The 12,887-nt window shown below is 38.3% G+C and overlaps 1 protein-coding gene across 5 annotated transcripts in view; it reads left to right on the forward strand.

Annotated features, from left to right (window-relative positions):
- The window catches only part of RELN (reelin), a 697,060-nt gene that overhangs the window by 469,351 nt on the left and 214,822 nt on the right, over positions 1–12,887 (forward strand). For all 5 annotated transcript variants that reach the window (XM_079932058.1, XM_079932060.1, XM_079932059.1 and 2 more), the window contains 2 exons: positions 1,157–1,253; positions 4,220–4,460. In XM_079932058.1, coding sequence (XP_079788184.1) covers positions 1,157–1,253; positions 4,220–4,460 — 338 coding nt within the window. The remainder of the gene's footprint in view (positions 1–1,156; positions 1,254–4,219; positions 4,461–12,887) is intronic.

Genomic DNA, 12,887 nt, shown 5'->3' on the forward strand with positions numbered 1-12,887 from the left:
GGAACTTAGCAATGATCAAAATGGCATAAAGTAGGTTTCTGTTTGAGCTCAGGGTTGCTGTGGAACTTTCCTTTCAGTAGCCTTCTCTCATGCGCTTCCATCTACATCTTAGCTGTGCGAATAAATCTAGGAAAACGGCTGTTTGGCCTTTTTAGCACACTGCCAACTTTGGCAATTGCACACTAACTGGTGTTGTACTAAACACCACTGAAATAAAATAAATGAGTTTGATTAAAGCTTGGAACTCCTGAGTACTACAAATGTAAAAACCATCAACAGATGCCATTTGCTGAAACCAGGGCTCCTCTAGCAGATGGATGAGAGTTAAAAATAAATTGTCCTATTTCTTTTATTTTGGTTCATTTGTTTTTAATATAGTATAAAAAACCCTGCTATTGAGTTACAATAAACTCCTGGCTTATGTTTCATGGCTGGTTTCGGAATCTATGAAGATCTTTGATATTACAGTCAAATTGTGCTTTCTTGTATGTATTCAATGAACATGTAAAAACAAATTCTTATCAGAGTTTTAAAACTTTCTTTGGTAGTCATATCTCCAGTATTGAAAATAATAGTGAAAGACAATGACCGGATATCCACAATGGGACATAACGTCTAGCTTTTATGTTGGGCTGTAGTAGAATAATATCAATCATATCTCTAATAGCTCTCATTCATTTAGTACTTGAATTTACTTTACAGTATTTTAGTTCCTCACATACTGCCTCATCATTTAAATAACACACACACAGAAGAAGAATGCTATTTTTATTCTTCATACAGCTGAATGACTCACATGCCATTAAATGAAATCATTATTGATATTAACTTGTAAGATCCATATTAATCATTCTATAATATTTAGATATTTCTTGGTATAGAACTGAACGCTTATATTGAAATTTAATTTAGAAGTTCATGTATTTCTAAAGAGACCTGAAATTTACCTTTTTTACCTCTTTTCAACTCTTAAAATTATTTATCAAATAATGTTTATCAGAACAGATTACAAGAAATTTTAGCATAGTTAGAAGAATGGGGAAATGATCAGATAACTATCTACGTGGTTAGAAAATTATCTAGCGTATTTATCAGGAAGGATAATATGTAATTACACTGTATTAACTTTGAAATTTATTGTTATTGCTATTTACAGGTTCAGGTTCATGTCGCTTTAGTTATTCAGACCCTTGCATCATTGTGTCATATGCCAAGAACAATACTGTGGACTGGATTCAGCTTGAGAAAATTAGGTTTGTTGTCATTTAAAGTATCTTCATAAATTTTGACGTAGGTGGATTTCTGCTTCCCTGTTTACCTTCATTCTACCACTGGCTTTATTCCTCATGGTTAAAAGTACTCTGGTTGTTAATTATGTTGAATTACATTGATGCACATATTATTACCTGCTCTGTTTGAACAAGGTTGTTAAAAGTGTCATTTTCCATTCAATACTTAACACTGTCAGTAGTAGCTATAACAAACTATTTATTTTTGGTAAAAGTACATTTGAGATACTAACCTTTCTGATGGAATTCTCCCCAAAATAACATCACCACCCATCTCTTTAGGTGGCCTGGCTGTGGCCTGGTTTATAGGCCTAGGAATATATCAGATTACCACCTAAATTCCTTCCAGTCTGTGATGATAATGAGTTAATAGCCTTTTGGATCCAATCTCTAGTTCTGTCATTTTCCTTCTAACTTCCCTAAGGCCAGTTCTAAAATTCTGTTATCATAATTGTGATGCGACTTGTAATCATTTATTACATTTTCTTTATTTAAAAAAAATCCCTTTGAAAAAAGAAAATTAGGTTGATGCTTAAAGAGGGAGAAGTTCATTCAGGTTGAAAATATTTGATTACATTTAGCAAAACTCCAACTATGTTAACTATTTCTGTGTAGTTTAAATCATAAAATTCAAAATGGGTGCTTGATTTCAGGTATGGTGAGGTATTTAAAGGAAAAAATACCTTGAAATTTTATTAAGTGGTTATTCTTATCAGTTTAGTTCTTAAATTAGCATGACTCACGTAGAACATTTTCCATCAGTTCTGTGACAGTTTTCTTTTCTCACGCTATTTTCCTTACCATTTTTCCATATTGAAAGAATTGTGATTTATTTGGGGGAGAAGAATAAATATTAGGTTCTTAGTCTTTAATATTAAACCAATCTGTCCAAAGTTTCTAGTAGTATTTCAAATAAAAATAAAAGTCTCACACGTTCAAGCTCTAGTCTAACCAAAAACTGAGAAAAATGATTCTAACTCATGGATTTTAATAGATTGTCTCCCTCTGTGGCAGGATAAGATATTATTTATAGACACCTGGTACAAGCCAAGCTCTGACATGCTGTGCCACTTGCCAATTTTATAACAGAGCATTTTGTTCTTCCTTCTAATTTCTAGTAGTTATTATGAAAATGCATTCATATTAAATACTGATTTATATAAATGGCTTTAAGCAAAGCAGCATAAGTATTGGAAGTTTTACTCATGCCTCCATTTTTTCTCTAATAGTTATACACCCTAGTTTAGATAAATTGTAGTGCCGTTTCTTGCTGAAAAACAGCCACACGCTTTTGATATGGCAAATAGTGAGTGTACACATTTAATTACAAGATATAAAGATCACACTCAGTTGATTCCATTTATTTTTCACTAAATGAGACTTTCAATTTTAGTCCAGGCACCAAACTATCATACTCATTTAATGCAAATTTACTATTAGTGATCAGAGTGGACATATTTTCAATCACTTCCTAAAACTAAAATGTAGCATCTTCATTAGTTTAAATTCTTTTTGAAGTTAAAAACATAGTCATCATTAAATATTTTAAAGGAAAGGGAATTGATTACCCCCAAAGGTAAGGTACACCATTCATAACCTGCACAGATAATTCTGCGGATTTCTGTGTGCTTCATTGGTGAGTGAAAAATATGGCTTTTCTCTAGTCCTTTCAAAACTGATTTATAGTAAGCCCTATACTAGTTTGTATTTTAGTACTACTTTTAATCTTGGCTAAAGCCATCATTTTTACTGTAGCAGGTTTCTACTTTAGTAGAATAAAATGTCTAATAAAAATATTATATAGCAGGACTTCCCTGGTGGCGCAGTGGTTGAGAGTCCGCCTGCCGATGCAGGGGACACGGGTTCGTGCCCCGGTCTGGGAAGATCCCACATGCCGCGGAGCGGCTGGGCCCATGAGCCATGGACGCTGAGCCTGCGCGTCCGGAGCCTGTGCTCCGCAACGGGAGAGGCCACAACAGTGAGAGGCCCACGTACCGAAAAAAAAAAAAAAAAAAAAAAAAAAAATATATATATATATATATATATATATATATATATATAGCAAAAGGACCTAGATGTAACAGATGTAATATAAAAATCATGTTAAATTATATCATGTTTTTAAAGACTGGTCTGCATGGAATTCTAAAGAATTCAAAATGAGAGCATTTAATTCTCATGGCAAATCTGACATTTTCAAAACAAAAATGTATCTGGTTACTAGAAATAAAATAACTATTACATAAAGACTGATTATGAAACATACAGCATACAGTGATCTCTAATAGATGCAAAATTTCAAAATAAGAATTAAAATTAAGATAATTTTATAGTTTTTCTCCTTTTTTTCTTCTCAGTATCATAAAAAATATGGTTTTATTTTTATTTATTTTTTTAAAGCACTTTTATTTATTTTATTTATTTATTTTGGCCTCACGGCATGCGGGATCTTAGTTCACCGACCAGGGATCGAACGTGTGCCCCCTGCAATGGAGGCACAGAGTCTTAACCACTGGACCACCAGGGAAGTCCCAAGTGTATGGTTGTAGATTGAGTGTCTACCATTCACAAAAAACTGTGCTGGATACACTTTGATTTTTTACAGGAGCCATGGCAGTTGTGCACCATTTTCTCTTCAATTATCCCTTTACTGGCTTGCCTGAATATGCTTACTGCCTGCCTTGTGTTAAACGTAAAGCTCATTAAGACATTTAATATTTAAACTTTCATCACTCAATACGAACATCTTAATAATCAGCATGTATTAAAAGATTTAAGGGGTATGGGATTGTTAGTATTTAATCTGTAATGTGTACAATATTTTTAAGATAAGAAAACCACAGTCTTAATTAAGAAACAAAACGGATCTCTAAGAAAAGTAAAGTGGACACTGTTGAACTTTATTGTGACACCAGTTCTCGTCTCTCCAGAGCCCCTTCCAATGTCAGCACAATCGTCCATATCCTCTACCTTCCTGAAGACGCCAAAGGGGAGAACGTCCAGTTTCAGTGGAAGCAGGAAAATCTCCGAGTAGGTGAAGTATATGAAGCCTGCTGGGCTTTAGATAACGTCCTGGTCATCAACTCAGCTCACAGACAAGTTGTTTTAGAAGATAATCTGGATCCAATAGACACGGGCAACTGGCTTTTCTTCCCAGGAGCTACAGTGAAGGTTTGATCTCTCTTTTGTTCCTTCTCCTCTCCTCTAAAACTTAAAGCTCAGTAAACCAAATTGTACAAAGATAAGTTTTACTAAAGCCACTATTAAAAGAACAGGTAATATTACTTTACCCTCCCTTGTAAGCAAGGAAAATCATTCATTTATTTATCCCTTTAACAAGTATTTTTGAGAATCCATGGTGCCATGTACTGGGCTGAACCTAGAGAATATAAACACAAAAAGGCAGATATGTCTCTTCCTTCACTGGCTGTCAGTTTAGTGGGGGAGTTAGACATGTCAACATGCATGTGCAAAGTAGCATCATTGTTGATTTGCTGGGAAAGTTTAGAGTGCTGTGGAAATACAACATACAGTACCAAATCCAGACTTGAGGGATTAAGAAGACTATCCAGGAGAATAGGGATACAAGCAGAGAATGAAGGGTAATTTCAAATTGGACGGGAGGGAGGAATAGTGTTTCTAGAATCATAAATCACATACATAAAGGCTGGAAGGTGATAGCATAAAGCAGAGGCCTTGGACAATGTTCCAAATAGTTGTCTAACAGATTTTGAGTGGAGACTTGTGATAAAGTCTGAAGATATGGCCAGTGATGAAACCTTAAAGCTCTTGAAAGCTGCTGTAGAGTTTGAACTTTATCCTGAAGTTGATGGGGAGTCGCCGAAGTACTCTGAATAAGTCAGATAATTAGATCTGAGTTTTGAAATATCCCTTCGAGGCTGGAGGACAGAATGGAAGGGAAAGAGTGCATACAGGAAAACCAAATAGAAGGCTGCAAACAGTAGTCCAATGGGTGATCACATTGACCAGAACTAGAGGAGAGATGATGGGAAAATATGGATGGATTCAGAGATTTTTAGGAGGAAATGGAGAAGATTGGGGACTGACTGAGATGATGATGGAGTGGGAGGTGTCAAGGACAAGGTTTGGGCATCGTTGTTTCAACAACGATGCCATTTGTTGAAACAGGAAACAGGAAGAGGAACGGGATTACAGGAGCTGAATTCACCTTGGACATGTTGATTTTGATAATCCTGGGGGGCGGGGCAGGCAAGAAGCAGCATCTGGTGGGAGGTTAGATGTATGGATCAGAAACTCAGAGGAAGATCCAAAATTGGCAATTATCAACCTTTTGAATGAGAATTGAAATCATGAGCTTGTCTGTCCAGAGAGTGTGTAGAGTAAGAAATTGTGCCTAGGCAATATTTAAAAATACCATTAGACCCTCAACTGGACTCTCTGAAGTTTCCAGTATATACAAATAAAGTACAGATGCAGATTGGAGAATTTTTTAAAATGTGACTCACTGGTACAAAAAAAATCCTGTGCTGCATGGGGGTGAGGTCACAGGAGGAGTCCCAAGCAGAATATAAAGATCTAAAATGCTCATCTCCTTTGAATAATTTATTTGAATTCTAGAAACATGGTCCAAAATGGTTCCAAATTATTTAGAAAACCTTCACCTTTTTAGGAAACTCCCCTGACACAATAACTTGTTGCTTAACAAATCAAACTCTAGATGTTTTATTTTAAGTTGATGAAATTACACCAATTGACTAGCATTAGGAACAGGCATCATCTTTGCTCAGCATGAGAAAACACCCAGGAAACCTTATGGAAATTTGTTTTGACAAAGACTCTAAAACTTAGGTTCCTTTAAAGAGAGTCCATGGATGCCTTTCATATGGGTATGGAAAAGAACCTTTGTAAGGATATCCCATGTCATATCCCACTACTACTTGATGAAGAGAAGGATTTCTGTTGTCACTGTTCAACATTGGCAAGAAGAAACCCAGGAAACACATGGAGACCTCAGGGCCTGGGATTCACATCCTTTTCCCGTGATAATCATCGGTGATTATTTGGTCTCAGTTCCCGTTACTATATAAATGTACTTTTTATGCCTTGTTTTGTAAGTCATCATTATACTTATATAATTAGCTTTTTGGTGCCTTAATGCACTGTACTTTGGTACCACCCATGATAAAAATGCATGAAGTGTGGTTTTGCTTCATAGTAATGGTTACTTAAATTACAACTTTGTGTGGAGTATACTTTTGCTTTGTGGTCTCTCATCTTACTCATAAGCTTACTAATCACATGTTTCAGACTTGCCTAGTTACCTAGGCCTACTAAGAAAAAAGTCATTGTAGTAATGATTTATACAAGGGTCTTTGGCTATCAAGTAGAAACTTTTCTCTGATGTTTCTTTTTCCCTTTTAATTAATTAATTTATTTGGCTGCATCGGGTCTTAGTTGCCCCATACAGGATCTTTCGTTGTGGCAGGAGGGCTCTTCGTTGCAACGTGCAGGTTTCTCTCTAGTTGTGGCTGTGGGCTCAGTAGTTGTGGTACGCGGGCTCTAGAGCGTGCAGGCTCAGTAGTTGTGGCGTGCAGGCTTAGTTGCCCCATGGCATGTGGGATCTTAGTTCCCCGACCAGGGATCAAACCCACGTCCCCTGCATTGGAAGGTGGATTCTTAACCACTGGGCCACCAGGGAAGTCTCTCTGATATTTCTTTTTAAAATTTCAAATAAGTGCAATGATAAAATCTAAGAGTTTGTCATTTTAACTCATTTGCATGACCAACCTTTTGCTTTTTGGCTCAAACATTTAAGCATGAAAAATTGCTTTTGCCAAGTGATTTGGAGTTCTAGAAATAAAAATTGTTTATTTAAATTGTATGCAATTTCTCCACCAAATATTGTTCCTTTACCGGGTGGCCTCTGAGATGAAAACCAAATACAACCAATTAGAAGGCATATTTCGATGTTCCTATTGGTCATAGGACATGTTTTGAACATTGCTTTATTTTGGACTTTTTAGTTTTGAGGGTGTTTGTTTGTTCAACCTATACGTTATCTTTTCTATATTCATTAAAACTCTCCAAGATGTTTACATCTTAACTAAATTGAAGATCGAGTCTAACAGCAATCAAAAAAGTGTGCATCATTACAAAGTAGAGTTTATTCAAGGAAAATTGTCCAAGCACAGATAGGATACCCTTTGGTTAAATAATAATAGCTACTTTTTTTTTTTTAATTGCTCTGAACGTGAACAATTTCCTCATTTACTTATTTATTTATTTGGCTGTGTTGGGTCTTCATTGCTGCACGCGGGCTTTCTCTAGTTGCGGCGAGCGGGGGCTACCCTTCGTTGCGGTGCGCGGGCTTCTCATTGCAGTGGCTTCTCTTGTTGCGAAGCACGGGCTCTAGGCATGCGGGCTTCAGTAGTTGAGGCTCGCGGGCTCTAGAGAGCAGGCTCAGTAGTTGTGGCACAGGGGCTCAGTTGCTCTGCAGCATGTGGGATCTTCCCAGACCAGGGATCAAACCCGTGTCCCCTGCATTGGCAGGCAGTTCTTAACCACTGTGCCACCTGGGAAGTCTGAACAGCTACTTTTTATCGTTCACTTATTATTCTAGGGACTTGCTCTTCCAGATGTGTGTGTGAGATTATATATGTATAATCTCATATAGTTGATCTTTATAAACCTATAAAAATTTGCTCGATTAGCCCCATTTTACAGATGTGGAAAGTGAACATGGAGGTGTTGAGTAACTTGTCCAGAATGCCCCTTTTCCAGTGGCAGAGCCAGGGTTCAAATACAGAATCCGACTTCAGAACTCTTACTCTCAGCTCCACATAACTTTGCTCTTACAAGTAGTAAATATAAACTGACATGCTCCCTATTGGTCCTGTGTTTCTTCCCATCATCTATTTGTTAATTTATCTGCCTATTTTCTTCACCATCATTCTCTGGCTATAGGCTGAAAGCTTCTTGTTTTTCTCATATTTCTTGATCTCACTCCAGCTTTATTCCATTTGTACTATATATTCCTTTCTCTGGGTGACAGATGTTGATACATCAGAATTTAGTAAGTTCAGGCCAAGCACTGGTTGCTTCCTTTTCTTCCACACTACAACAGCTGATATTATTTTCACAATCATAGTTACTGGTCCACCACTGCTGACCTAAAGGGAACTTAAGGAGAAAGGAGTATTAAAATATTTTCCATATGGAGGTAGGAGGCATTTGCAGTAATCTATAGGGAAGGTGAAATAGAGTGAGAACAGGGGGACACTAAAGAAAGAGAAATCAACAGTTTCATGGTAGCAGACTTCCTGTGACAAGGATGTTGGAGCCAAGGCTCATACAAAGGGACGCCACTGACAAAAAAATGACATGGTCATTCCTTAAAAGAAATTACATCATGCACCCTCCATACTCAAGACCTTTGATGGCTTCCTGTGTAGGCCTAGAGGAGACAAGCCAAACTCCCTAGCATGTAATTCAAGGCGATTTCCAATCTCGGCCCAGCCTAACTTTTCATCCTCATCTCCTGCTTCCCTGTGTGCCAGCCTCACAAACACAACACAGAATTTCACACTCCCACCCCCTTAGACGTGCTTTTCCACCTTTCTTTTTTCTATGCCTAGTCATTCCCCAGCATCATTCAGGGCCCAGTTCAAATGTCATTGTCTGGGTGAAGTTTTGCGTAGTTAACATCTGGCTCCTCTCTGTGCTGCTATAACCATGAGGTTGAATAAGCAGGACTTGAGGTTGGAGACTGGCTACAAAAAAACATTCTTTCTTCCTCGCTAGTGACCATTCGCATTCACTCAGACAGCTTTTTAAACCTCTATCCTTTTTGCACAAACCTAAGGCAGGTCCCCAGACTACTGTTAGACCAAAAAAGCAATCAGTCACTTTAGTCACCAGTCTCCATTCCATAACGAATACCACATAGTTCACCGTAATAATGCAAACTCCAAGCTTTGCCCATAGCTTCTCCTCTCCTCCAGCTTAGGTCTGCTGAGTAGGGATAGAGATAGAGGTCAGCTCCTTCTCCCTCCTTGCTACCCGCCATGAGTTTTAGCCTCGGAACTATCCAGGGCTGGGTCAGGAGGCAGGAGAAGAATCAAGAGGCAGACACTGTAAGCCGGAATTATTGATCCCTTGGTCTGGCAAGTGATCAAAGCTGGCTCTCTCTTGGTTCTACCAAAAAGCTCTTTGGAAATGCCCCTACTTTTCACCAGAACGGGGATTTCTCACCTGTAGCTCCCCAATACATCTCTCAGGTCATGTCTACTTCCACTCCTAGCCACTGGGCCTCTGACTCATGACCTCAGCCTCTTTCTGCTAAGGGCTCCTTGCCCCTCCAGGAAGGCCTTGGGGGCAGGATCTTAGACAAACCAGACTGCCTCTTGTGTGCATGGGCCCAATTCTAGTCTATGGTAAACATTCACCTTGAATCCATCATTGGGAGAAGAGAAGTTAATTACTTTGAAGTGCAGCCCTCTTGTTACCCAGCTACCCGCCAGGCAGCCCCGGGCACTAGTCTAAGCCTTTAGAGCATCCCTTCCAAGGGGTGTTCTTGAAGTCCTGATCACCAGGCTTGAGGCAAGGGGAAGGTACCCTCCTCCCCTGACGAGGGCATGGGTGTGACCCACAGTTCACCAACACCCCTCTCTAAAGTAATCATGTCTCTGCTTTCCAGCTGCCTACATACTTCAGCTTCAGGCTTGTGTGCTCTCAATTTGAGTAAGTGGCTAAGCCATTTTACCGCCTCTTTTGCTAAGTCCTTATAGTTGGTCCATCACCTCTCTTTGGAATGTGGAGCAGTTGCTACCTATTTTCTTGGCACCTTAACCAAATCCAGCACTAACCTAGTTCCATTTCAACATTCTGTTATGCCGTAAATATACATCTATGAGAGTGTTTACAACATTGCTTTGTGGTTATGTTTCTGTTTCCCTGTTTAGCGTGTTAGCTTCTTAAGCTCAGGAACTGTTTCTACCATTTTTGAATCTCCAGTATTGGTACATGATACATTGTGCTAATTGAACGAATGAAAAGCTGAAAAAATATCAAGCTCTAGTTTGTGGGGAAAGAAAATAAATTTTATATTCAGCGATGACATGCAGGCAGCTAAAAATATTGTGAATGGGACTGGATATAGCACAACTGTTAAGAAAATGGGCTTAACTGGGTTCAAATCTTGGTTTCACAGTTTATTGTCCATGTGGTTTTGGGCAAGTTATTTAACCTCTTGGTTCCTTGGCGTCCTCACCTGTAACAGGGATAGTAATAGTATCCATCTCATGTTGTGATAATTAAATAAGAAGATACATGTAAAACCCTTAGAACAGTGCCTGGCATATATAAAGGACTAATAAGTATGTGTCCTCTTCACTGAAAACTTTGAGAACAAATAAACTCTACAGGGAAGTGAATATGGAGAAAAATATGTAAAAGGCAAAAGGATTGAGCTGATAGCTACAATGGGAGGAGATAACGATAGAAAAAATACAGAACTCACAAATTATGTCATCCTTATATGTCATTAAAGTAATATCAAAATCAAATGCAGTAAATTGATTAGGTTGGACACAAGTATTGCCCGTAAGTGTAACTTTGGCAATCAAAATAAGAAATAGTTTCCACTGGAATTAAGTTGAAATGACATTCATGTAATTATAATATCAATAGTAGTTTCCTTTATTAACAACAAGTGATTTTTTAAGTGCTACCGTTCATAAAATAAGGTAATAGAGAGTAGTGAGTATGTAAAGTGTCCAGTTGATGTTGAAAATAATGTTTGAGGGTGGCAGGTCAAATAGGAAATATAAAAATGAGTCACTGGCATTCATAGTACATATTTCTCCTTATCTTCTTGAGATTTTTTTTTTCAATTTCTTTGGTACTATTTAATTCATTTCATCTGAGCCTGTCCTTGTTTATCTCAAGTAGGGCAGAATGATAGAAGACCAAATGGAGTAATTAACTTAAGGAGTTATGTGATCTGGAGAACTGCAATTATAGGTCACCAGTTTAAATCTGCCCTGGGCTGGTAGAAGGCCATTACCATCTGTTGGCTCTTTAGTAATTAATAGGAAGTAGATGTCTAACAGTATCGGCTTTTAATGTAGAACCCGACCTTATGTTTGTTGCACTTTTTTATTTGTATTGGTAAGCTGAAGAGGACTGTAAGAGGTTACAGAATTAATATGTTCTTCCTAGACAGCTGTCTGTGTTTCTCCTCCATTCTCTTTACAAGGTCATGGCCTTGCCTGACTCAGCTTCCAGTGTTTTTCCAGAGAACCTGCCCACGTGGAAGAAAAGGGGCACCACATTCTTATCGTGCTTCTAATTACCATCATAATTTTTTTATTTCCCATGAATCCCTAAGCAGGCCTCTGTTCACAACCAAATAGGTGGGGGTCTGCATGCCAATAAGTCTAGTACTGCAAGTCAGAAAGCTAGGCACAGCACCAGCCTCATTAGCAGTCTCCACAGCAGGTCCATTGTGGACTCAGCAAGGCAAGGAGCCTGAACCCACTTGACAGTGAAACACCTGCCTTCCTTACTAGTTACGATGGTATTTCCTTCTTTTACAGAATATTGCATCCTTTTTTTAAATTACTTTTATGTACAATTTCTAAACTAATCAAGAATTATTTGTGTCAGTTGTGTCTATTCTAAAGATACGGAATATACTCTGTTAGTCCATCATTTGCAGTTGCTAGAATTGGCTGTTGCTGCCACAGCTGCCATCCCCTGACAGCACTGCTCTCTATCAGATGGCTGTGGGTGTTTTGCCACATTTAATAGTGGGAGGCACGTTCTTCCTGCCTGAAATGGGGGAATGATTAATCTCAGAGCAACTTCTGGTACTCCAACTCATTGCAGACGGTCTTGGTTTTGTCATCAAGGTTTAAGGGAAATGAATGTTTTGGCCCCTTCCATTTAAGACATATAGAATCAAGAATCAACGTTTCACCTTGGGTAGGATTCTCATGTCCATCTCCATTGAGTAGCATGGATACTGGATAATAAATAATAATAACCATAATTATAAGTAGTAGCAGCAGCAGCAGCAGCAGCAGTAGTAATGGTGACATTTCATGAATCATCTGTAGGTGCCAGCACTATGAGGAAGACCTTATCCTCCAAGTTTTATATCTGTGGTAGGAGAACATTGCATGTCTGTGAAGGCCCTGAGTACTTAGTGCTTAATTGTCCTTAGTCATTCTTGAAACATCTGGACAAATCCATCAAAGTCATCTCTTCCCAATTCCTCAAAAACACATCCTGCAATCTGAAAATGTTCTTAATTTCAAGTTCAAAGAAAAACACTAAATGTAGGATTTTAAAGGGTCAAGCTGGAGCTGCTCCAGCTACCTGCTTTCTGTAACTCACCCTTAGAGAGAAGAGCTGCAAAGGTCAGGAGAGTACTCAGAGGAGAACCCAGGAACAAATGATTTGGACAGAGCTATGAGCAGATTTTTTGGTTTTTGTTTTTTTCTGTTTTCTTCATCTTTTAATAGTACCCAATGAAGCAGAATTTCCAGATGGATCAATATGCCATGGAGGTAAATATTGGTCAAGCAGCTGCTTCATTTTGTTTGTTTGTTCACT

The sequence above is a fragment of the Stenella coeruleoalba genome, assembly GCF_951394435.1.
Source record: "Stenella coeruleoalba genome assembly, chromosome: 9".
NCBI classification, from domain to species: domain Eukaryota; kingdom Metazoa; phylum Chordata; class Mammalia; order Artiodactyla; family Delphinidae; genus Stenella; species Stenella coeruleoalba.